The sequence below is a fragment of the Mesoplodon bidens genome (assembly GCF_964165515.1).
Source record: "Mesoplodon bidens genome assembly, chromosome: 17".
In the NCBI taxonomy this organism is placed as follows: domain Eukaryota; kingdom Metazoa; phylum Chordata; class Mammalia; order Artiodactyla; family Ziphiidae; genus Mesoplodon; species Mesoplodon bidens.
This window is the reverse complement of record NC_138174.1, coordinates 9,212,342-9,238,651: the sequence shown is the minus strand read 5'-3', so window position 1 is coordinate 9,238,651 and position 26,310 is coordinate 9,212,342. Positions and strand designations below refer to the sequence as shown.

Below are 26,310 nucleotides of genomic sequence, written 5' to 3'. Positions count from 1 at the left end.
CCTATTTTTTTTTAAATCTTGACAACAAAACAATGAACATCCCTGTACTAGCTCTTTATCTGAGCTTTATATCCTATAATCTGCTCTGAGATCCTGGAGCTGTAAATCTGCAAATTACATTTCCCAGACTCCCACAAGAGCTGGTAGGTTCTTCCAACAAGAGACACCACAGCTTCTTTAAGGCCTTCTCTGCAGTAGCTGTGCTGCCCTGCAGCAAGAGCCAGGCCACCCCTACTCTGATAGTTAGTTGGCACGATGTGGACAGGCTCTTCCACCCATTGGGCAGTCCTTAACACTGCTTATTCCCAGTTGTTCCACCAGCCCTAAGCGTGGTAACTGCTTCCAGCAAATCATAATCTCTGAGCTGCCAAAGCAACTTTTTGCTCTTTCAAGCTTTAAACATCTGTATTAATTAATTTATTTACATTTAAAATACCCGGAATGGTTTCTGTTTCTGACTGGACCTTGAACCATCTACCCACTATGTAGACATATTTTCTAATTATCTCTGGAATAAATACCTCAAAGTGAAACTACAGTATTAAACACCACACACATTTTAAGTTGGTAAGTATTACCACATTACCAACTCAGAAAAGCTGCATCAGTTTATATTCCAACTGAGAGCAGCACTGGCATGCTAGCTAAAACTGGTTATACAGCATGTGGGTATTGTATTTGCCTCCAGTACTCTTAGCAGGCATAAATGTCCTTTCCTAATGTGATGAAGGACTTCCTGTTTGTAAATTTCTTATTTATTCCCTATGTTAGTATTCTACTGTGAGACATGTCTGTTATTCCTTTGTTAAGAATCTTAATACATTACAAATATTAACCTTTTCTAAAGTCATATATATTGAAAATAGCTTCCCAGCATACCAGTTCCGTTTCCAATTTATTTCATGATTTTTGCTTTTGTCTAAATAGTATTCTCCCTCACTAAAATATAAGGACAGAGACTTAACCTGTCCTTTTCATTTTAACATCCTCAAGTACCTCATACACAATGAAGGCTCTACAAATATTTTTTCAATAAATGAATTTTTAAAAATCCAATCCATCAATATTTCAATTGTGACTTGGCATCAGTGTCCCTTTCACCACAAAGTAAGAAGTTACAGGGCCTCCCTGGTGGCGCAGTGGTTGAGAGTCCGCCTGCCGATGCAGGGGATACGGGTTCGTGCCCCGGTCTGGGAGGATCCCATATGCCGCGGAGCGGCTGGGCCCGTGAGCCATGGCCGCTGGGCCTGCGCATCCGGAGCCTGTGCTCCGCAACGGGAGAGGCCACAACAGTGAGAGGCCCGCATACCACAAAAAAAAAAAAAAAAAAAAAAAAAAAAAAAAAAAAAAGAAGTTACAAAAAATGTACTGGTTACTAATACGTTTATTAATTAATTTTATATGTATTTAAAATCTTAGATATATGAATAATCTTTGACTCATCTGGAATATATGTAAAAGCAAGTAAGCAGTCTACATTAATTTTTCTTTTTAAAACAGCTTGCCAATTATTTACTCAATAATCTAAGTTTTCCTAATTTCTTTGTCAAATATTATACCCTTCACTATTATAGGGTTGTACAGAGTTACAAATTTCTTATACACTTTACTTTTAAATCTTCTGATTTCTACTCGTATAATATTTTCTAAATGATTGTTAATGGTATATAAAGAAAGCTTTGGATTTTTACATACTTATTTTGCCCATCTTATTTTTTAGTATTTTACTAGTTCTGCAGTTCATTCTCTTGAATTTTTCTTAGAATATGATAACTTTGCTTCCGCCTTTCCAACGCCTGAACCTCTTATTTTCTTATGTAATTATATTGGTTAATGCTTCCAAAACAATGTTAAATCATAGCAGAGCTAGTGTATTTTCTCATCTTGCTCCTGATTTTACTGGGAGTGCTTCTAATGTTTTACCATATGATGGTGCATACTGGTTTGAGAAGTATGAAGGCATTAAATCATATTTTATTGGGTTTAATTATAAATAGTTGATTTTTTTAACAGAAGCCCTTTCAGCATCTGTCAAAATGATCTATTGTGTGCCCTTTCCTTTTTACTCATTTATATAATGAATTATAACATGAATATTAGGCTTTTTAGTAGTAACCCTTTTTGTATTCCTGGAATTAACTACAATTGGCCATAGGATATTCTTGTTTTACTGTAGTAAACTCTCTTTTTGATAATATTTTATGTACAATTTTTGCATCAATATTAGTAAGATTTGTCTTAGTTTTCTTTTGGAGGAATATCTTTTATCAGGTTTTAGCATTCCTGTAGTTACCTTGGCTTTATAAGAAGTAATCTAAATGCTTTCTTTTTCCCCTATGCTCTGAACAATTTAAAAAAATTAGAATTCCTGTGTGGTTTTTTTAATATATATATATATAGATTTGAAACACCTCCTTTAACACACACCTTTATTGGCCCTTATTATTATTATTAGAAGGTAATTTTCTCTAGTTCTTTCATAGTTATAGTCTATTAGGTTTTCTTCTTCCCTCTACTTGACCCAATTTTATTTATTTATATGACCCTTAAAAAAATTCAGGTTTTCAAATATCTAAGACATAGATATAGCCTAAAATCTAAAATTTAAATAATGAAAGTAAAATGATGAGAAAAGACAAATCAAAGATACGCAAACAAGAAGAAAACAAAAGTTTGATTTAGGGGCATAAGCTAAACTGAATGCAAAGAGAAAAAATCACACAACTTGGTAGACAGAGTGACCTCACAATAAAAAGGGGCTAGGGCGTCCCTGGTGGTGCAGTGGTTGAGAGTCCGTCTGCTGATGCAGGGGACACGGGTTCATGCCCCGGTCCGGGAAGATCCCACATGCCACAACGGGAGAGGCCACAACAGTGAGAGGCCCACGTTAAGGGGCTAATACATTCCTTAAGTCCTTGAATCCTAAATAATATCCTTCATTTCCCCTTATTTAAGCACAACTTGGCTAGTTAGGAAATGCTTTAGATACATTCTTTTTGTCCATCAAAACTCTCTAGTTGTTGAATCATTAACTTTGGAAATCTTTTGTGGTTGAAAAGAAATAAGTCAGCCTCATCACCTTTCCGTTGTACATGATCTACCTTTTTTTTTCCCTTGATGTTTATGAAATCACTTCTGTAATCTCTGAAAATTCAGTAAATTCCATCACAGTATTTTCCTAAAACATGAGCCCTTTTAATCTCCAGATTCATGTTTTCATTTGTTCCAAACAAGTTTACTACTATTTTTTTAAAATGTTTTCCATTTCCCATTATTCTGTTGTCTTCTCCACAGAAACTAATCATGGCTTTTCACTATCTGCAATTCTCTTTTTTAACTGCCTTCATTTCTTTGCCCACTATATCTACATTCTATGCAGTTTCCTCAAGTTCAACAGAACCCTTCCTGGTTACATTTTCAATATTGTTTACTCTGCGCTCCTTGCTGTTTATAATAAATTACTTTCTATAATACAAATATGTTCCTGCTCTTCTTTATCCTTAGTTCTGCCATTTCTCTTTTTATGTTATCTTATTTTTGTTCTTTTTTTCCAGATGTCATTTGCTGTTTAATTTTCTTGGCAGTTTAGAACAACTGTCTAAAACTTTCTTTTTTCCTAGAAAAATACAACTCTTCCAAAGTGCTGATCAGCTATCTTTTGAACGCTAAATTATCCCCACAGGATTCATGTTTGTTAATTTATTTGTATTCTGTTAATTCATCTTTGAGTATGAGAAATTCTCTCTGGCTCCACCATTTAAACAAAAATGTAGATAGTGTTTCCCTGATGACTGAACATTGGGCACTTGTTTTAAAAAATTAATATCAGAACTCCCAACTCAAACTACACTTGCTTAATTAGCTGGATAAACAGCATGGAGGAAGAAGTTGGGACTAAAGGTATCAAGTCCTTTTTTTCTGTGTAATTTCTAAGTCTGCTTAAGCTCCTCCAATTGAGAACCAGCTCCACTTGGACTATGACCATACCTTATGCTATAGGGGACTCCCAGTTTTGGCATATCTGCCTACTTTGGGATGAGCCAGATTCCTGAGAGATTTACTGAGTCATAATGGAACCCATAATTCACCATCATTTTAGTTTAGTGGGTCAGCACATAATTTTTTCTGTTACTGTAAAGTTGGTGAGACATTTGCTTCACAATTCTACTCTAAGCCTTACCTCACCTATAAGCTTTGCTCCTCCTGTTAAGCCCAGAGACAAATGGTATGACCGAAAAGTCTCTCCTTTAGCTCTATTCCAGCTGAAATTAGGTTTTTGCTATTTCTCTCAAAGCTGCCCATAGCTCAAACTCCTCCCTCTAAATGAGCAAATGAAAGAACACTCATTATACATTCCCTTAAACATCTGATTCAGGGATACATTTATCAACTGTCAATGTTCTCACACTCAATTCAGTCTAAATGGCTTATCTAGCACCAATTCTGTCCAGCTCGTGGTAGCTTCTACTTAGATACATTTTTCTTTTAAATTATTTTAGGGAATTCAAGGGAAGATAATTTACTAAACATTCATTTAACTCTATCGTTTTTCCTCAACATCAACTCACCAAATTTAATAATTTAAAATATAAAATCTGCATACATATTTTATCTCCTGGAAGACATATACTATGAATTACTTCATCAAGAACAGTGTGTACACACAGTAGGTATTCAATATCAGCTGAATTAATTCTCCTCATGAGAGATATCCGAAATATACTCAGCATACATATCAAATAACTCTAAGTACTTCAGTTCCATATTAAAGCAGAGTATGTTTTAAAATGCCCTCATGTGTTCTAAAATGTCCACCTTTCGACCTTGCTCTCGTAGTTCTCCTACAAATATATCAAACAATGTTTCTTTAAAATATAAAGGGTACTAGGAAAGACAGTCTAGAATGAAAACTAAAACCTCCACTGAATAAATCAAACTAAAACTTGTTTAAAGCTCTAATTAAGAAAGGAACTGTGCCATAATGGATATGGTACCATAAGCACTGCAAACAAACAGGCCTATATTCAAATCTTCACTCTGCTATTTACTAGCTATGTGACCTAGAACCATTTACCTCAAGTAAACATTTGATTCCCCATTTGGAAGATTAGGATAATTCCTACAAATCACACTGAACTGTTACAAGGTTTAAATGAGATAATACAAAAAGTGGGCATTCAGTATATGGTAGAGTTATATACAGTTTATACATATAGTGTGTGTGTATACATATATCTCCAAACTCTGATCTCTGATCTGGATAGGAGAGTCGCAGCTCCATTCCAAAGGGAAGTTTATGTTCTAGGCTCCCTTAAAAATTAAGAAGCCAGTTCTAAACAATAAAGTTTCTTACCCTTGCCAAAAAGTATACTGTTATAAAATTCTTTTATGTTTCAATTATCACTTAAATAATGCTTTTGTCCTATATATCAATAATTTCTAGAATTAAGTTCATGCAAATAGAAAGTAATAACAGAAAGTATACCTGAGCCTCTAAAAGCTAGCTTTGTCCAAATCTCTTTCTCAGGAAAAGAGCCGCAGGCAATTCTTCAACATGAAGAAGCACAGTACCCCAACCACAACTAACTAGACCAAAAGTAATGAGAGCTGGATGTAAAACCAATCACCATTGACTATGGCAATATCAAGACCAACTATCAGCTATGCTCTCCAGGAACAGGGAGGAGAGATGCATACAGAGAAGTAAGCAGGGATTCATAAAGAATGAAGACGTATTCGTTTTGAGCTATTAGAGAATTTGAGCTATTAGAGAATCTTGAACAATAATCAACCACTATTAGAGATCACCAGGATAACAGCACAATTTCCAATTCTTGGAAATACTAGAATACACAAACACACACACATAACACACTGCTGTTAGGATGCTTATACCATGCTTCTCTGTTTCCCTGTGCCAAATAAAGCAATACTTCTGAAAATTTCCGAGTCAATACTCAAAATCACAGAAGAAAGTAAAGAGTGCTATGGACAATCCTGTTGAAATGCCTTTGGAATTTCCCATCGGACCTTAAATTTTCATGAATTACTTATCCTATGCCATAATATGTCAAGGAACTGTTTTACTGTAAAACTGCTTTCATTAACATCTTTAAGGGCGGGCTTCCCTGGTGGCACAGTGGTTGAGAGTCTGCCTGCCAATGCAGGGGACAAGGGTTCGAGCCCTGGTCCGGGAAGATCCCACATGCCACCGGGCAACTAAGCCCGTGCGCCACAACTACTGAACCTGCGCTCTAGAGCCTGCGAGCCACAACTACTGAGCCCACGTGGCACAACTACTGAAGCCTGCGCGCCTAGAGTCCGTGCTCCACAACAAGAGAAGCCACCGCAATGAGAAGCCTGTGCACCGCAACGAAGAGTAACCCCCACTCACCACAACTACGGAAAGCCCGAGTGCAGCAACGAATACCCAACGCAGCCAAAAATAAATATATTAAATTTTTTTAAAAAGTACATATACAATTCAAAAAAAAACCTTTAAGCAAAACTGATGCTTCAGAAAGAAACGCCATGCTCACCCTACATTTTCATGAATCTTCTAAAACCAATCATGCTTTCTCCCAGGAAATGAGAATCTAAACTGAATATTTTAGACTTAAGATAACCCAGACATTATTTCCTCAAAACTTAAAAGATTCCAACTATTACATAAATCAAGAAACAGTAAGTTATTTTTCTGTCTTCCAGAATATTTATCAGAAAAATCTCAACTCACGATCTGATGTGTGGGAAATCCTCTTCAATTTTGCTTCCTGTGTTTTTGAAAATTTGGAGTGCAGCTTCTGCTACTTTTTCATCATCCATTTTCAGACAAGCCAGGAGAGATTCAAATGTTTCAGCAGAATGAAATGAGATGGGATGTGTAAATGAGAGTACCTAAAAAATGATCATAAAAAATGATCTGTAATCCTTTTCACCTTTATAAACCTGAAATGTTACATATTAGAAATACTACAAATCCAAGTAAATACAAAAATAATTATGCTAAAAAATCAATAAGAGCACTCTAAATAAAATTTAAAACTTACTCAAATATATAACAGAAATGTTCTTGTGTAGGAAGACTGTACAATCTAAAGAAACAATTACCTTCAAAATTAAATTACATGTTAACATAATTCTACTCAGAATAATCTGGATTTGGTTAATGTTTGGGGAGGGGGGTGGAGGAGAATGAACGTAGGAGAAAAGGAAAATGAGAAGAGAGAATTTTTTTAAAAACCTCTATGATTCTAAACAAAGATCATTAGAAGAGACCAGCTAATAACATTTTTGGAAAAAAGTAATCTAAGGAAGGGGGTAAAACACCAGACAATAAAAGATATTGTAAGGTTACAATAATCAAATTAACATGGTACTAACATTAGAAGCAACAAAAAAAAAGAAAAAAGAAAGCAATAAATAGAGCTTACCATATATAAGCACTTAAGATAGGGTGTAATAGATTATAAAGATGGTAACAGAAAATAAATGAGAATGGATGGAATTTTTATTTTTAATAAATAGTCCTGGTAAAGGTGGATAGTTATTTGGAGGAAATCAAATTAGACCCTCCCCTACAATACACAATTTCAAAATAAATTCTAGCTGCGTTGTTTCAAATTTAAAAATCACAAACAATAAAAATCCCTCTGAACATGAAAGGACTTTTAAGCTTAAAATAAATTAGACTCAAATGTAGAATGTAAAAACAAGCAAGTAGTAGAAAAATGTATTAGCATAATGCCATATTTATAAGACTGAGAAACAAGCAAAATAAGTGATGTTATTTAGAGATATACACATAGACATAAATGGAAAATCTATACAGAATAGTTAAGAGAATAATAAACTCCAAATTCAGGACAATCAGACCTGGGAGATGTGGGGTAAAAAGCCACTCAGTGAACTTCAACAGTATTAATATTCTATTTAATTTGAGTTAGCATTCCTTTTACTTTCTATTAGTATTCATTTTATTACTATACTTTACAACGTACATATAACAGAATACATTTTATTTTTTTATATATCAAATATGTCCTATAGGGGCTTCCCTGGTGGCGCAGTGGTTGAGAGTCCACCTGCTGATGCAGGGGACACGGGATCATGCCCCGGTCCAGGAGGATCCCACATGCCGCGGAGCGGCTGGGCCCGTGAGCCATGGCCGCTGAGCCTGCGCGTCTGGAGCCTGTGCTCCACAACAGTGAGAGGCCCGCGTACCGCCAAAAAAAAAAAAAAAATGTCCTATAAAAAGGCCAAGGAAGTTAAAAGCTCACTTAAGTCAGTTAAAAAAACAAAAGATTGAGATGTCAGTAGAAAATGAACACAGGATAAAAGTAATGAATTCACCATAGAGAAGACACTAATGATCAACATATGAAAGGTGGATCTCACTAGCAATAATTATATAAATTAAAACATTATTTTTCGCTTATCAGATTAGTAAAACTCTTAAAATTTTATACTATTCCAAATTTGTGAAGATAGGAGATAGGCACCTTCATACACTGTTGACTGAATTATATGTACTGTATGAGTACAATTTCTCTGTAAAGGAATTTGAATATACATATATCCAAGAATTTTGAAAGTGGTCATTCTCTTTGACCTAGTAATGTCCTTCTAGTATTAAAAAAAAAAAAAAAAAGAAAGACATTAGCAGGAGATCTTAGATATATTTACCTTAGCAGTAATAAAATGAGAAAAATCTAAATATCCAACAATATGAAAACAGTTGGGAACACTATGATATCCCCAAAATGAACTAATCACCATTTCAAAAAATAATGTTTATTATTATCTTTAGTATGAGCCAGACACTCTGCTAAGACATTAAGTACATGATTTAATTTAGTCCCTGTGAGAGAAGTACTGTTACTAACTCCATTATAGATGAGGAAACGGAGGCAATTAAATTAAAGCATACATCTAAAATCACATCTGTTTTTTGACACTCTTAAAAATACTGTCTTAAAAAACATTGAGAAAAATGCTTATAATTTATTATGGGAAAACAGTCAAGATACAAAATTGTATTTTCAGTCTGATCTCAACTATATAAAAGTGTACATTCTTCTAAAGATTAAAAGGAAACAAAAGATATTTATGAATGATAGGCTTCTCAATGTTTTCTTCTTTATTAGTTTATATTTTCAATGTTATCAACAATTAACTGATATTTTTGTAATCAGTAAAAGGTAGTAGTATATTTTAGCTAACAAAATAACACATAAAACGGACTTTAAAATTTTGGTTCTTCCTGTGGTAGGGGTAAGCAAGTTCTTTGTTTACTAATGAAAGCTTCAAATTATAATCCTTAATATAATTAATACTAGGTTATATTATACAATTTAAACCTGAGAATATTTAGCTTACATGTTAGAATAAACATGCAATTTCAAAATTACCTAAAAATGATTAAGAAAATTTTACTTCAGGTTCTATAAACCTAAAGAAGCAAATCTCAAGTCTAAAAAATCCAAACTATGTATGTTTAACAATTGTCTAATTAGGCACTTAATTTCACCTTAAGCATATTTACCTTAAGCAGTTCAAGACCTGCCCTGATGGCTTGATCAGTTGGAACACCCTCATCTTCATCATCTGCTGTTCCATCTATTGATTTGTTCACTTGCTTTATAAGAGCACTAAAGTATGAAAAAAAATTTTTTTCATTTTTTTTAACTCTTCTATTAGCAATGTCTAAGAAAAATAATCCTGAATATTTTCTATATAGACCACAACTAAACCACATAAAATTTGATACAGCTGTTCCCCAACCATTATGGCAAATCAGAAAGCTATAGTAAATATAGCTTCTTTTTGAAATGATATTTTCCTTTGTCCATTCAAATGAGGTCAAAATGTTATCTGATTTGCTGTTTATTAATGCCATATTTTTATTCTTGTATTTTCCGTGTAAAGTTTATGCCTAAACATGTGAATGATAATAGATGTTTTCTAACTATCTAAAGTTCATTATTACTCCAGTAAGTAGAAACACGTATACTGAAATAAAGGATAAATGGCAACATTAAGCACTTTCAAACCATCTAGCAAATATTACTGTGTCTGGCACTGTTATAAAAGCCAGAAAGGCCTCCTCCTGAAAGGTGTAAAAATGCCACATAACAGACACACAATAAATCCTCATTAGAACATTCAGAATAGATCAAAAAGGAAACACAATGTTTTGAAATTTTCTTCTAAAAACAAGCTTATGTGATTTTAAAATAATTATTTGTAATGCACTATTATCGAAAATAGTCATTCACTCTGGTAGGTATTTGTTCTTTTTACAAAAAAAAAAGTAACAGACACCAGGTTAGAGACATAATACCTATCAAAATATAAGAAAATTCAATTATTCGACGTTCCTAAAAATGTTTAGTAGATCTACATTTCTACAAAAATATTATGTACTCAAATCTAAGGTCAAGCTACAAGTCAAATATACCTGTCTTCCTTGCAGCATCCTCTTAAATTTATCATTCCCTTAACAATTAGTATCTTTGAGGATGTTTTGTCCTTTTCTGCCCATTTTCCCTGATTAACTAATTCTCATAGCTCCAACCACCCCAAATAAAAATCTTCAGCCTGAATCCTCTTCCCATATTTTCATCAGTCCCAAGGTTTTTTTTTTTTACCTAGATGTACCATAGGAATGAAAAATAACATATATCCAAAATTAAATTGATTATTTTCTTCCATGAGTAAGAGCATGAAGCTCTCAGTCTAGCGAGGGAAGGCCAAAGGCCAAAAATAAGCAAGCAAATAACATTAAAATCAGGGAACAATAGGACTAGAAAGCAGGCCCAGACAAGAAGACAAGACCCTTGGTTAGCCAGGGCAGTCAGGAAAGGCATTCCTGAAGAGGTACAATTGAGCTAGTAACCAAAGGACAAGAGCCAGTGATATAAAAAAATCTATGAGAAAAAGCATCAACCTGGAAAACCAAAGAGAATCAACTGAAAAACTATTACAAAATACTAAGAGTTCAGTGAGGTGACACCAATAAAACACTAAAAAGCGACTGTGCTGTTCTGTATTAGCCAAAGCCACCTAAAAAATACAGCCGGGTGAGGGGTAGAAGAAATCTATTTATAATGACAAGCCAAAATATACAAAATAACTAGGAATAAAAAGTTTTAGGGGCTTCTCTGATGGCACAGTGGTTAAGAATCCGCCTGCCAATGCAGGAGACACGGGTTCGAGCCCTGGTCCGGGAAGATCCCACATGCCGCTGAGCAACTAAGCCCATGTGCCACAACTAATGAGCCTGTGCTCTAGAGCCTGCGAGCCACAACTACTGAGTCCTCGTGCCACAACTACTGAAGCCTGCGCGCCTAGAGCCGGTGCTCCACAACAAGAGAAGCCACCGCAATGAGAAGCCCGCGCACGGCAACAAAGCGTAGTCCCCGCTCACCACAACTAAAGAAAGTCCACGTGCAGCAATGAAGACCCAACACAGCCAATAAATAAATAAATGAATGAATAAACTTATTTTAAAAAGTTTTAAATGCACAGAATCTGTACATAACTTCTGAAATTATATTAAGGGAGCATAAAGATTTGAAAAAATCAAGATGAGCATGGAAACACAGTATTACACAAATGGTGTTTTTCACTACATCTCAGAGGAACACAACTTGGTGTGAGACAAGATTCAACAGACACATTCTATAGCTCATCTGGAAAAATTAATTAATGTTTGGGAACATCTAGTGCATTTTAGGGGAGGAGGGATGAAAGAACTTTCTCAATGAGATAAAAATGTATCATAAAAGCCTCAAAAGATAAAGAAACCAAGGCGAAAATCCAGTAAGACCCCAAATATAAGAATTTATGCTATAATGAAGGAACATCTCAAATCAAATGGGAAGGAATCAATTTTTCAATAAATGGAGCTGATACAACTAGCTATCAGGATTTTAAAAAGGATGGATCTCTATCTCCACCTTACAACAGAATGAATTCCAGACAAATTAAAGACTAAATGTAAAAAACATAACCACCTGATATGATACCAAAGGCAGAAAGAAATCATAAAGGAAACAAATAATAGATTATATAATTTAGTATTTATTAATGTCAAGCACAAATTTAAAAGGCAATCAAACTGTGTTACTAGCCTTACTTTATAAAGCATTCATATAATCAATAAGAAAAAGACAATTCCTCTAAGCCACTCACAGAAAAATAAAAAGAAACACAATTAGCCAAGAAACACATAGGGAAAAAATGTTCAACTTTATTCACAATTTTTGGGGTTTTTTTAAAATAGTACCATCATTCACCTATAAAAAGGCAAAGACTGAAAAGGTTAAGTCATTATCAGGAAGAGTTAGGTGAACTGGACACTCATTGACTACTGGTAGAGAACAAGAGTGGAATCTTTCTGCAGCATGGTGGCTAAAGCAAGAGGGCGCTGGAGTCAGACTTCCTCAGTTTAAATGCCCCTAGCTATTTCCCAGCAGTGGAAAGTTACTCAAACATCTGTGTAGCTCACTGTTCCTTACCTGTAAAATGGGAATAAAAATATTTCTTGCCTTATAAAGTTAAGAAGTGAGTTAAAACACGTAAAACACAGAGAATCAGCCCAGGCACGTTATAAGCACTAATGGCTACTACCTGTTACTATTATTTATGTTTGAACATTTCTTCTGTAACCCCATGACTTACTAACTGCTAAAGTCAAAGACCTGTTTTGGTCCTCAGTCTTTCTGTTCATCACACATATTACTGCTGGAAACTTTTTCTATCTTAAGTTTCAAAATACTGCAATAACCTGGTTTTCTTACCCTTCTGTAATTTTTCTACTGTTAAAAAAAATTCCAAGGTTCTGTCCATGATCTTTTGATCTTTTTAACTTTTTCTACATAATCTTGCTCAGGGAACTATCTATTCTCACAGTTTCACTTTAAATTCAATTTGCCTTGATTAAAAAAAAATTGCATCCAAATAAGCAGCACATCCTTTCTTACCAGCTCCTTTCATTCTTTTCATAGTAATACTATTCATCATCTGGACTTGACCTTGTATACTTGTGACTCCTCCCTTTTATTCCCCATTTCCAGTAAGATGACCCATTTTTTACGTTGTTCTTTTAAAATCTTCCTCAAATATGTTCTTTCCCTTCCATCCCACTACCACCATCCACAGACAATTATAACAACACCTTAGCAGTCTATCTCTTTGACTTCCCTCCCTCCTATCCATCATCAATCATTCCTGGTTCTCAACAGAGCAAAGAACAAAGTAAAAGCTCTAAAGTTAGATCTTAAAGGCTTTCCACAATCTGATCCCAAATGCTTTTTTAGAATCACCTCATAACACTTTTACACTTCTCCAAATTGTACTTTAAATAGATGGCAATCATTTTCTAAATATCCTTGTTCTTTCCTATCCCAGTTAGCTTGGCTTATATTAATCTCAATACCTAGAATACTCCTCCCATTTCTGTAGAAATACAATCTTACCCCATTCTTCCTCTTAGGTGAAATACTACCCCCTTTGAGAAATCTTCTTTCAGTCCTCTGAACACTATCTGCACCAATTTTATAGAACTATAATATAACTTCCTGATTAAAACTCTTTATTCCCTTACTCAACAGAAGGTTGATGAAAAGCAGAAAATATGCTTTGCCAATACCTAACTAGCATCACTTCAAATATACTGTAGCAGGCATGGGATTATTTATTTAATTAATGAATTTCAGTCTGATTCAGATTCTTCCTTGTACTAATATAGAAGGTTCTGATTTTTTGTTCTGTTTCCTTTTGTTTTTCAAACTGAAGAACCCTTTCTTCAAATGAAAAATGATGCAAGAGGAGTCCAAAGTGACAAATGGGCATCCAAAGTAGGGTCTGTCTCCCTACTCTATGGAGGGTCACAAGTGAAAAGCTACACCCTATGCCCTCCTCAAAAAAAAAAAAAAAAAACAAACCCCAAAGAGGCTTTACTGAGTACAGAGTGTACCATTAGTATTATTTATTTTAGATTCCAATATACCTCTGAAAGGCAGTACTGATCACTAATAAATCAGTATGCTCTATATATATTTTATAAGTACTTTCTTTTTTCAACCAGTTGAAAGATTTTAGGAAAAGCTATTAAAAAAAAAAAAGAAAAGGGGACTTCGCTGGTGGTCCAGTGGTTAAGACTCTGTACTCCCAATGCAAGGGGCACAGGTTTGATCCCTGGACAGGGAACTAAGATCCCGCATGCCACATGGTGCAGCCAAAAATTAATTAATTAATTAAAATAAAATAAAATAAAAACTAAAAATAAATAAATAAATAGAAAAGAAAAGAGCTCTTCCCACATTTTACAAAACCAAGTACAGATATAAAAAGAAAGTATTTTCCAAGATATCACAGTCAGGTGATAAAGTTTCAAACCTGAAACTTTAAATGAAGGTTGTTATAAAAATAACATTTTCAGTTCTCAGATATCTGTGAAAATGCATCGTATGTTGTTTTACAACATATTCACTTAGTTTTCCTTTCCTGAGAACAGAACTGCAATTTGTTTCTATTAATTAACCTACGCAAGCTAACTAACTAGTTTACTAGTAACAGACAAAAACTAGGCTTGGATTGACAAATTCTCATCCAAATTGAAAGAGTACCTAAATTAAAATAAATAACAAGATAAACTAAATACATACACATATATACATACAGAGGAGTGTATGTATATATACAAACATATACATATATATGAATAGATCTATTTACAGATACCTACAGATTAGGGTATAGCCATTATGTATATACATAAACCTATACTATGAGTGCCTTACTCAATAATGAGCACAGGTACCCAATAATGATTGACTACTAAAGCATGAATGAATTAATAGTAATGAAAATTCAATATTTTAATATACAAATACCTGATAGATTCAGTATCTATGTGCACAGGTGCTATCCTCTCCAAGAGAAACTTGATCATTTCCAGAAAAGGATTTGTAGGCTGTTTGGGGTTGCCCAACTTCTTAGTTATTTCACGCTGTAATGTAGATTTTTAAAATATTAAAAAAGTATTTTTAAATAATTCATTACATTAAAACATTAAGAACCTATAATAATTAAAACCACGTAGTATTGGTGCTGGAATAAACAAATCAATAGGAATAGACTAAGAATTTATCATAGGAGAAAGGTAATATTTCAAGTAAGTAGGAAAAAGGTAGATTATTCAATATATTGTTATATTGAAATACCCGAACAGACATTTAGAATAAAAGCAGAGTTATATCCCTATCTCACACCTTACACCAAAAATATTCCAAAATGATGAAAACAAATACGAAAGAATAAAACCAAGGGTCAGTGGATACACAAACTTCAACAAGCAAAATTATTTCAGAAGCTCATTAAAACTACAGATTCCTGGGTCTCGTTGTGAAGATTCTCCTTTAGTCAACCTGGCGTAGAGCCAAAAATCATCTTTTTTAAAAAAGAATTTAGGATGATACATGGGCAACAGATTAAGAAATACTGACATGAGGGACTTCCCTGGTGGCGCAGTGGTTAAGACTTCATGCTCCCAATGCAGGGGGCCCGGGTTCAATCCCTGGTCAGGGAACTAGATCCTACATGCATGCCACAACTAAAAGTTTGCATGCCACATCTAAGGAGGCTTCAAGCCGCAACTAAGGAGCCCACTGCTGCAACTAAGACTGAGCGCAATGTAAATAAATAAATAAATAAATATTTTTAAAAAAAATCTGACATCAGTAAACATTTTCATTGACCTGCAATAGAATGGGATTTCATAAGCAGGACTCCAAAGGCAAAAACCTTGAGGAGACTGCTGACAGACTTAGCGAGATAACAAAACTATAGTATGTAAAGGACATCATAAACAAAATGAAAAGGGAAAACTACAACAGATAGAAAACTATATCTGCAGCTTAATTAACATACTGTGCCATGACATACTAACAAATCAGTGAGATAAAGACAAATATTCCAGAAAAATAGGCAAAGACTAAAAAACACACAATTTACAAAAGAAATAAGAATAGCTAATATACTGAAGGAGAAAAAATGGTCAGATGACTAGCAACCAATTTTACAAATCCTATCAAAATAATGATGTTTTTGTTTGAGTTTTGCTTGTTCCCAACAGTGATAACTGGCCAATAATGAATTTATCCTAAAGAAATGAAATCAAGACTGTGTAAAATTACTTAGCTATAAAGATTAAGTATTCTTTACATTAATCAAAAACTGGGAACAAATTTAAATGTGTAACACAAGTGGGCTGTTCAATAAATTATGGTACACATATTCAGTGGTGTGCTATGTTGCTACTAAATATAATACTGCAAAAGACTAATTAACGAGAAAGTAAAATGTACAAAGATACATGTATAATATAAACATACACCATAATATTAACAACTGTCTCTATAGAGGAATTACAGTATTGTATTGTTATTTTTGTGATATTTTCTAAATTTTATGTGAAGAATTACAAAAGGGGACAAAAAAAGATTTGGAGGTTTCTCCAAACGTAAGCTCTTTTTAAGTTTCTCTCCTTACCACACAACCTTCAGCCTGTTTGCAGGAGCACGTTGGACTAACAAGTACTTCTAACTGTTTTCTTATTTTCTCATCATCTTCTAACACCTGTGTGAATTTCTTCATGAAATCCTGAGCCTTACCAGGATCTGGCAAATTTCCTTAAATTAAATTAAAATTCAATTAAAATACAATTTTAGAAATTTCTCGAAATAATAAATGAGATCAACATTTTTCATTCTTTTTATTACTTTGATGAATAATCTTAACTTACAAATTCATTTAATTTAATGTGATAAAAATCGTAGAACACCTTCAATAATAAATTTTCACAAATAAAAATCTGTTTCCTAGAAACATAAAATAAGATCATTGTGAAGGACCATCTATGTAGAGAAAGACCAAACTGGCTATTTCTAAATAACTCCTTATAATACTTAAAGGCATTACATGTCTACCTGAGTAATACCATTTTATTACTATCCCTTGAGCTTGTTGTATACCTTGTTCTTTTGCAATTCAGAGCAAGAGATGAAGATCAATCAGTTTTACCTAGAAGAAACCATTTTCCTGTACTGCACTGTTTACTGTTCAATCATCCAGAGATAATGCACACACACACGCATGCTACTTGGCACCAACACATGCTGAGCAACACGTTCCAGGTGTTACTGCTGGGTAGGCCATTATCGCATGAGAAAGGATGAGTTCTTGTAGAATCACAGATGAGTTTTATACTACTCTCTTAATACATCATGTATCAAAACACTTATGAAAGCTAATAAAATATTCATCCTAGAATCTTTTTTTTCTGGCTACTCACAACTGTGAGGGAGAACAAGACTAGGTAGGATCCTTTTAATAACAGAAATTATAATACAAAACGATGGACTCTAATAAAAGTAGTAGAAATGTGTTGAATCTTCAAATATGAATACAGTAAATGCAGTCTTCAAGTTCATATACAACTCTGAAATTCCATTTTAAGTCTTGGCTAGATGACTGAATATAGTAAGAACAAATTTTCCTCCTAACTACTTGACTGTATGACATTTCCATATTTCTAGAATACAAAAATTCTACTGTACTGTTTGTCAACAGTTTTGGAAAATGTCACTTTACAGCCCCTCCATAACATATAGGCATCATATTAAAGGCTACAATAAAGCATACCATTTAAGAAACAAAACAAAAAGAAAGTGAAATGGGGATAGAGGGAGGAGGAGGGAGAGAGAGGAGGGAAGGACAGAGATAGAGGGAGAGAGGGAGGAAGGGAAAAACAACAACAGAAAGCCCCTTTAATTCAGGATTCTACAAACATACTAGACCATGGAACTCTTTTTTCTGATGGTACTATTAACACCTGCAGTATACTGGCATTCCTCACAACAGAATTTGGGAAATACTGTACTTGTTGGAAGAAAATGGATAGGGGGTTAAAAAAAAAAAGAATATAGGAGACGATCTCCTTTAGGGGACAGTGTCTGCAGCCAAACAACTAGGGAAAGTTGTTAAAAAGCAATAGCACAAAATCACTTGCTTTAAGTTATCCAAAGGGACTGAAAACTAATTTATGTTTAACTGCTCAGGACTAAAAGATATTTTGGTCTTTTTGGGAAATTTCTACTCATGTTAAAACTTCTATCACTTAGTCTAATACCCAATGAATTAGGTTACTGTTCTCTTTGGTGTCTTAGCATTACTTCCACACACATCTTGGAATATTTGTTAACATCTCAAAAATCCGTCTAAGAACTCTTCATTACTACCACATGGAAGCTCAGTAGAAGCATTCCTCCAGGTGTTCCTGATTTTCCCTCCATCCATATGCTATACACAGTGATCTCTGAGGTGAGAGGAAAAGCAAATGACCTACAAAAACCGCTACTTTTTCCTACCCCTGCCCTGAACAAAGGTGATCCTTTAGTATTTACTGTTAAAGGCAATTAAATAACATTTTATTTAAAATCACCGAAAGCAAAAAAGCAAATTAACTTTTTTTTCAAAGAAACTCTTTTGTAGTTATTAGGTATATCTTTCATTGTAAATTTCGGTTCAGGATGAAATTAGCTTCAGATAGATTCACATTAGACCAAGCAATACCAAAGCACAGATGCAGTTTTTAACAGCAAGGTTATGCAGTAATTTGAATGTATTCTTAAAAATAAATTTATGTAATAAAACCCAGCTTTTGCTCGTATCAACATACAAAATAATCCTGTGTAGTATGCAAAATAAATGAAAATCAGAAAAAAAAGGAAAGATGAGCGTGTTGGGGGAAAAAAAATCAATCAAAAAACTTTAATATTTTCCTATATTATCATAGCCTAAAATGGAACTCCAAGAAACACTTTATATTATCCGAAAGAAATGTTTCAAATAAACCTTAAATTTTACATATAATATTTGAAATAACTTACTTGTAATAACCATCACTTTTGAAAATATGGCCTTGACACTGGCATCTGTCTGTAAATCACACAAAAAAATGCAAAATTAAAATCTCCTGTACCAAATGTACCACACTAAGACAAGATGTAAATAATAGGGGAAATGGGGAGAGGGTAGGGGTATATGTAAACTCTGTACTTTATGCTCATTTTTCTGTAAACCCAAAACTACTCTTTAAAAAAGTCTTTTAATTTTAAACAATTAGTAAATAGCAAAAAAAAAAAAAATTTCCTAACAATAATCTTCATTGTATTCTTCAGAAAGTTAAGTAAACATAACCCACTCATGCTCTTGGCCCACACCCTGACCACCACTATATGCTCCTTCTTTAGCCATGTTTAAACTCCAGATGAACCGAATGAAAGGTAGAAGTGAAGTCATACTCCACTGTCGTCGCCTCTCCCCTTGTCCTGTTTTGTCAGCCTCCAAAACAAAAACAGATGACTGCTACATCAACCTTTTGGGACACAGAGACATTTTGTTTTTCTTAAGTACTCAAAGAACAGGACAACTAAGTTTAAAAAAGGAAAATAATCTGGAAATGTTGGTTTTCACATTTTTAGCCTATCTCAAACAAAAAGTTGACAATTAAGTATATAATTCTGATTGAACTGAGGTATTCCTAAAATTGTTAAGCCTGAGGATTATAAGGCATAGTCATGAAGCCACTGGGAAGACACTGGATGAAGACAATGAAGATGCCACTGACAGGTACAAAAGTTTTCCAAGAGTGCTAGTTATTTGTTGCATCAGGGAAGTATTTCAGTGAATGAATCTGTTCATCACATCGTGCTGCATGTAATACACTCTGTAAAGTCACATGTATAAAAAATGTTTCTAAGAATACTAGTTATTCATTCCATCAGGTTAGTGTTATTAAAAAAAAAAGTCACTGAGCAACTCTGCATAAAATACTGAGCTAGAAAAACACTGGGGTGAAAGCAACAAATCAAAAAATAAACAAACAAACCCTCCCTATTGAGAAGGAGCTTTCTAAAAGGAAGGAGAGGGCCTCTCTGGTGGCGCAGTGGTTGAGAGTCCGCCTGCCAATGCAGGGGACACGGGTTCATGCCCCGGTCCGGGAAGATCCCACATGCCACGGGGCAGCTGGGCCCGTGAGCCATGGCCGCTGAGCCTGCGCGTCCAGAGCCTGTGCTCCGCAACGGGAGAGGCCACAACAGTGAGAGGCCCGCATACAGCAAAAAAAATAAATAATAAATAAAAGGAAGGAGAGACAAAGAATAATAGAATAGCGTACAAGAGCTAATTCCCAAATATTTGGAACTTAATAGATCTGACTAGAAACATAAGATTTCTACTGTTGTTCAATTTGGGGGGAAAGAGGTGGTGCTGGCCTTACTAGAAGTTGATCCACATGAAAAAGAAACATCACCAACAAAGTACAATACTGCAAACTACAGAGTCACTTTGAGTGACACTGAGCAAATCAATTTAGTTACATGAAGTAGAAGGGCTACATTACTAAGAAAGAATAAAAACTATCTTAATCAGAAGGAATAATGAGGAAGCCAATGAAACATGTACTGATTATTATATCGAAGAGTCTTCCTGGTAAAATAGGCAGAATTATAAACAGCCAAAAGTTAAACACAGCTTTGTATTTTTTTTCTAACTTTATAATATCTACTACAATTCTCAGTATAAAGTGAATACTAAGTAATGAGACTATTAATTCTCCTTTCACTAGAATTCCACTTTAGAGTACTATCCTCCTCCATTCTGCTTCTTCTTCATCCCCACCACACATGAATGGGAATTCCCTCTTTGATTTGGATAACTTGTTAATTATTTTAAGATTATTAAAGGAAAATACCACAAAGTGGAAGGGAATAAAACACTGTAATTGAATTGAGATTGTATTTTATTTCATGTAGACTGAACAGGAATGTCATGAGACCCTCCCAAGTTTTTATGAACAGGCAAAGGGAAGAAGCTCCCACTAAATAAAATTTAAAGGGACAGTGAGAGTCAAAAACAAAGTTATTTTTGGTTACCGTCTCATACAGCACACTGTTCAACATATGATCTACACACTTATGCTATTCGGCTGCTAATGAATTCAATAATGCCTAAAATCAGGAATAATTTTATACACATGCAAATAAGAACATATCACATTCTCACAACTTTACCTAGAGGAAGTAAATTAACAAGTCTCTAGGTGGCAAAAAAGGGTACTTTATCCAGAGCTTATTACCTGAAACACACCAACACTGCATTATAACACTGACTAACACACGTTTATTTGGCTGAAACACACTAACTTAACTGGGATTTTCCAATTTTCCTCCTTCGCACAGAAAGTACTGAAATAGCAGAATCTCTAAAATTAGTTTTAAGTCATTGACTATAAGGAAAAACTTTTTCTAGCAGGTTCAATATACTCAGGAATCAGAGAAGGTTAAATTATGTTCAATAAACCATAAACAAAGAGGTAGGTCATTGTTAGCCTATAAAACAAAAATACTACTCAGTTGTAAGCTTCAATCAGGCAAACAAGTGGTATGAAATGCCTTATTACTAGTGATCTAGAGGTTAAGAAAAAAGTGAGGTCACTATAAACCACTCAAACAACTACTGTTAGTTCACTGATTTTTAGGGCAAGTGGCAAGATTTACACCTAGGAAAACTGGAAATTTTCTCCCCTTAGATGAAATAACTCCATTCTGTTGACCTCTGTCCTACGAACATGAGGTGTATGTTGTGGGGGAAGGGGAGGGGGGGTCCACTGTGCTTGAAAAGGAAACAAAAAATAACACTACACTGTTTTCCCTGGACGCAATTTAAAATGACCAGGCACACTGATTTTTAGGTGAATTATACTTTTTATAGGCCTACATACAACATTCTCAAACATCAACTGGATGAATAACCACCATTAAATTATAATTATGAAGACCAGGTAATACATTAAAATTACCATATTAACTGTAAAAATATCATGATACTAAACTATAATTACATGATATTAAAACTTTCTATAACCACAAGACTATATAAAGATGATGGGAGCATTTTAGTGTAGCAACATTAAGTGTAATTTTACTCTGTTTTCTATGCTTTCAATAATGCTGAGTTATTGTTTTGGTCTTATTTTTTTAATTTTAAAGCTACCAAAAAAGGCTTCATTCTGTGTACACAGAAGCACATTCCCCTTCTTGTTGGGTATCACCTTTTGCAGATACAGTAAATTTAAATTTTTCTAAGCAATAAGTTTCTTAAAAATTTCAGTGTTCTAAGTTAGAGATCATAGGTTCCAGAGTCAGAAGTGTTCCACACAGAAACAGTTGTTCAACACATAGCAAAAATGGTGATAACTTACTTTGGGTTGCTTAATTAAGTCAAGCAAATCCTTTACTTGATGTCGGAGCAGATTTTGACATTTCCACATTTCATTCAGTGCTCTGAAAAACACATACATAAATTTAAATAACAAAACAGGATAAACATCCTTCCAGAATATCCCAACCATGTTAATTTTTTCTAAAAGTTCAAATTACAAATGGAAATGACAGAGAAGGGTAAAATTTACAGGACTAAGCAACTGATGACACATGAAGAGAAAAAGAAGTCAAATATAAGAGATAATAACATTTGAGGAGATGGCTATATCAAAAGAAAGGGATTACTGGTGGTTGTTTTTTCTTTTGTATAAAAATAGTGAAAATCTATCATTAACTGGAACATATTTGTAGCAGAGCAATGAACTGCAGAGATTTCAAACTTAAGAAATAAAGCAATATTTAATGGAGTAAGGTCTTGTATTCAATAGCAGGCTGGATGAAAAGGAATAAAAGACACAAACGGAAAAGACTGAGCCCTGAGAGAATGGAGATACTTTTTCCTGAAACAAAAATATTATAATTTTACATAATATATATTATATACTTTTATTTATAAGTAATATTTATAAATTACATTATATGTATATAAGTGAACATTCATTTTATATGGCAAAAATTTTGATATCACCATAACACTTTTATTGTTCTCAGGCAGAAATTTAAATCTAAAAAAAATTATATAGGTACTCAAGAAAATATACATAAATCATAGACAGCAGTTAATGTTATTTAAATATTAAGTTATAGAATATCAGAACCACTCACATTTAAAATTTTAAAAAGGAAATTTTCCAAAACCAAATAATACTTCTCATTGTTTTCAATTATCTATTTCTACTAACCTCCATTATCACACATATGAAGCACTGCCATAAGAGTAATTTAATATAGAAGCATATAAAACCATATAAAAACACACTTTTTCTTTCTTTCTTTTTGCGTTTGGCCCCTCCCGTTGCGGAGCACAGGCTCTGGACGCGCAGGCTCAGCGGCCACGGCTCATGGGCCCAGCCGCTCCGCGGCACGCGGGATCCTCCCAGATCGGGGCACGAACCTGCGTCCCCCGCATCGGCAGGCGGACTCTCAACCACTGCGCCACCAGGGAAGGCCCCCCCCCAAAAAAAACACACTTTTTCTTTTGATAGACAAGGCAATTGTTTAATATTTTCACCCTTCTCAGCAGTATGTTTTTAAAATACCTTTGCATTTTTTAAAGGAGACAAATTATCTTAAATTTGGACAATTCCTTTATAGTAGTCCCTTCAACATGGTACTGGCAAAACAACAGTACTGGGGCATTTTCATCTTAAAACAGCTAAACTTTACTGTCTTCAAGTTACTAAAGTTCCATAAAGTTTAACTGGCACACTTTAAGAATGTAAACATTAAAACAAAAATGACCATTATCCAGAGGACTGTAAATAATTTTCAAAGAAACAGAGTAGTCATCTGTGAAATTACTTGTGAACTCCAAAGTCAATGAATTCTCTCCTTACCTATACATTTTATCACTACTTAAAACTTCTGAAGGCCTTGGATTTTGAAACTTGCTTTCATTTAAAGCAGAAAAATAAAGCAGAAATTATCTTATTTATTAACTTAAAGATGAAATCTTAAGCAATTCTAAAGCTTATTATAAACTATTATGGCTACAGCTTAAATCAAAAAGTGACCATCACTGACTAAGAATTTGTATTATAACATTCAGGGGGAGCATCCTCTTGAGCATTTCAATTAGATTATATTAAGCAGCAAAGACAATTTGTCCTTGTACTTTGCCTTTCTAAACAGTACTTAAGGAAAAAAAGCTGTACTAGTAGAAGCAGTATTACTACAATAGGAAGACAAATATCCATTTATTTAATATTAGCCTGAATTCCAGCTCTGTCACTAAATAAACGTGAAAAATCTGGTTAGAGCCTGGATACTGTTACATTTGTTAAGTGACATTTTAAGTAGACAACTAGTTCCCTCACTATGGCTTTTCCTTGTTTGCACCAACATACCACAAGTTTGCGTCAGTTCAAAGAAAAAGACGACTACCATTGGGCTGCAGTCAGAAACCTGTCCAAATGTTGAAGAGAACCTCTCCTCCAACCTTCCGCTCCCAATTGGCAAATTACCATCAGACTCCACAGTTCAAAACTGTCTAGATGAGAGCCTGATCAATGAAAAAGATCACAACCAGGACACCTGATACTACCACTTACTCTTGTCACTGACAGTTGTTCTGGGGAACTTGGGGGAGGTGGAAATACACACCATGATCAGACAGTACCCAAGCTTGCCTCTATTCTCCTTTCCAGTAATCAGTATACTTATAGTTAACCTAGGGACTTACCCAAAAGTGGGTACACATCAAAAAGTCTAAAATATAGGAAGTATTTGGTCTTCCCCAAAAGAACACAGATATAGAATAAAACATATGCCTCTTTCAGTAAATAAGAAAAATCCTTACCAAACAAGTTCTTAGCAGGAACCCACCTGCCAAGCAGTTATTTTAAAATATTTTTCAAACTAATTAGAGGTCACAAAAATTCAAATGACTTTCTGGGCTAGAATGGTAATGTAAATGAATGAAGTAGGACAGGTGTTATAATACAGAGTATTATATACAGAGGACTGTGGTGAAGTTAGAAACATTAAGTAAAACATCAATATTATTAGTATTCAGGACAATGAAAAAAATGAGAAAAAATGTGATACCCAAAAGATTGGCAAAAAATAAGATGCCTGATAATGTTTTGGAGTAAGAGTATAAATTAGTATAATCATATTGGGAAATAATTTGACTAGTTTATAATGCTGAAAACGTGCATTCTCAGCAATTCCACTCATAGCTGTATACCAGTGATCCTAAACCCTGGTTGCCCATTACAATCTCCAGAAATGCTTTCCTAAAAACCCCAATGCCCACACTACACTGCAGACAAATTAAAAGACAATCTCTGAGGATGAGATACATGTGTCAGTATTTTTAAACCTCTCCACGTGATTCCAATATGCAGCCAAATTTGAGAACCATTCATAACCATACATTAGAGAAACGCTTGCATGTGTATACTAAATTGAAAAATGTTCACAGTAGTACTATCTGTATTATTAAAAAAATGGAAACACACAAATGTCCATTCTTTCCACTGACTCAGATTTGCAATGCCAAGATGATGGAATAAAACTGTGGTTCAATGACAAAGTAATTCAGTACCACAGTGAAAATGAATGACCCACAAGCTATATATAGAGAGTAGATGAAGCTTAGGAACATAATAGAGTGGCGTGAAAAAACAAGTCACAGAAGACTATCTATACCCACAATTATTCCGTTTTCATAAAGTTCAAGAACAAGCAAAAATTAAAAATATATTATTAAGGGATACATACATACATACACACGATAAAACTTTTTTAAAAGGAAATGAGAAACACAAAATTAAGGCTAGTGGTTTCCTCTGGGAGGAAGGTAGGAGGATGAAAGAGAGGAGTGTTCACAAGTTGGGTGGTAGATTCATATAGTTTTATTACTATGCTTCAAAACTCATGATTTGTGTGCATTAAATACTTCATGATAATAAGTGTAAAGACTTTTGGAGAAAATAATCACAGATAAATGTAAAGTTAAAGTGTAAGTAATAAAATGTTAAGAAGCATTAGGTGTATAGTTGGTCACTTAATTCCAAGAAGTTGATTAAAATAAAAAATAATTTTAAAACCACTCTCTCTCTAAGTATTTTAACTTAAAAGAGATAAATACTCATTCACCCACCAACCATTTCTGTAGAATCAATTGATCCACAGGTTGGAAATTACTTTCAACTTTTCCATGACATTATTTTCCAGTATATCTCCTATGTCACCATTTTTACTTTTTAATTCAATCTTGTCATTTAAGTGATGAATGATATCTGATAAAAATATTTAGTTTTGAAACTGCTATTTATGTTTTGTGTATTCTATT

General features: G+C 34.1%; 1 protein-coding gene across 6 annotated transcripts in view; it reads right to left on the bottom strand.

Moving 5' to 3' along the window:
* PDS5B (PDS5 cohesin associated factor B) overlaps positions 1-26,310 on the bottom strand; it is a 200,465-nt gene that overhangs the window by 61,992 nt on the left and 112,163 nt on the right. For all 6 annotated transcript variants that reach the window (XM_081214717.1, XM_081214719.1, XM_081214722.1 and 3 more), the window contains exons 14-19: positions 22,331-22,412; positions 18,957-19,005; positions 16,558-16,697; positions 14,901-15,016; positions 9,545-9,650; positions 6,737-6,897 (exon numbers count right to left, since the gene is read on the bottom strand). In XM_081214717.1, the coding sequence (XP_081070843.1) occupies positions 6,737-6,897; positions 9,545-9,650; positions 14,901-15,016; positions 16,558-16,697; positions 18,957-19,005; positions 22,331-22,412 (654 nt within the window). The remainder of the gene's footprint in view (positions 1-6,736; positions 6,898-9,544; positions 9,651-14,900; positions 15,017-16,557; positions 16,698-18,956; positions 19,006-22,330; positions 22,413-26,310) is intronic.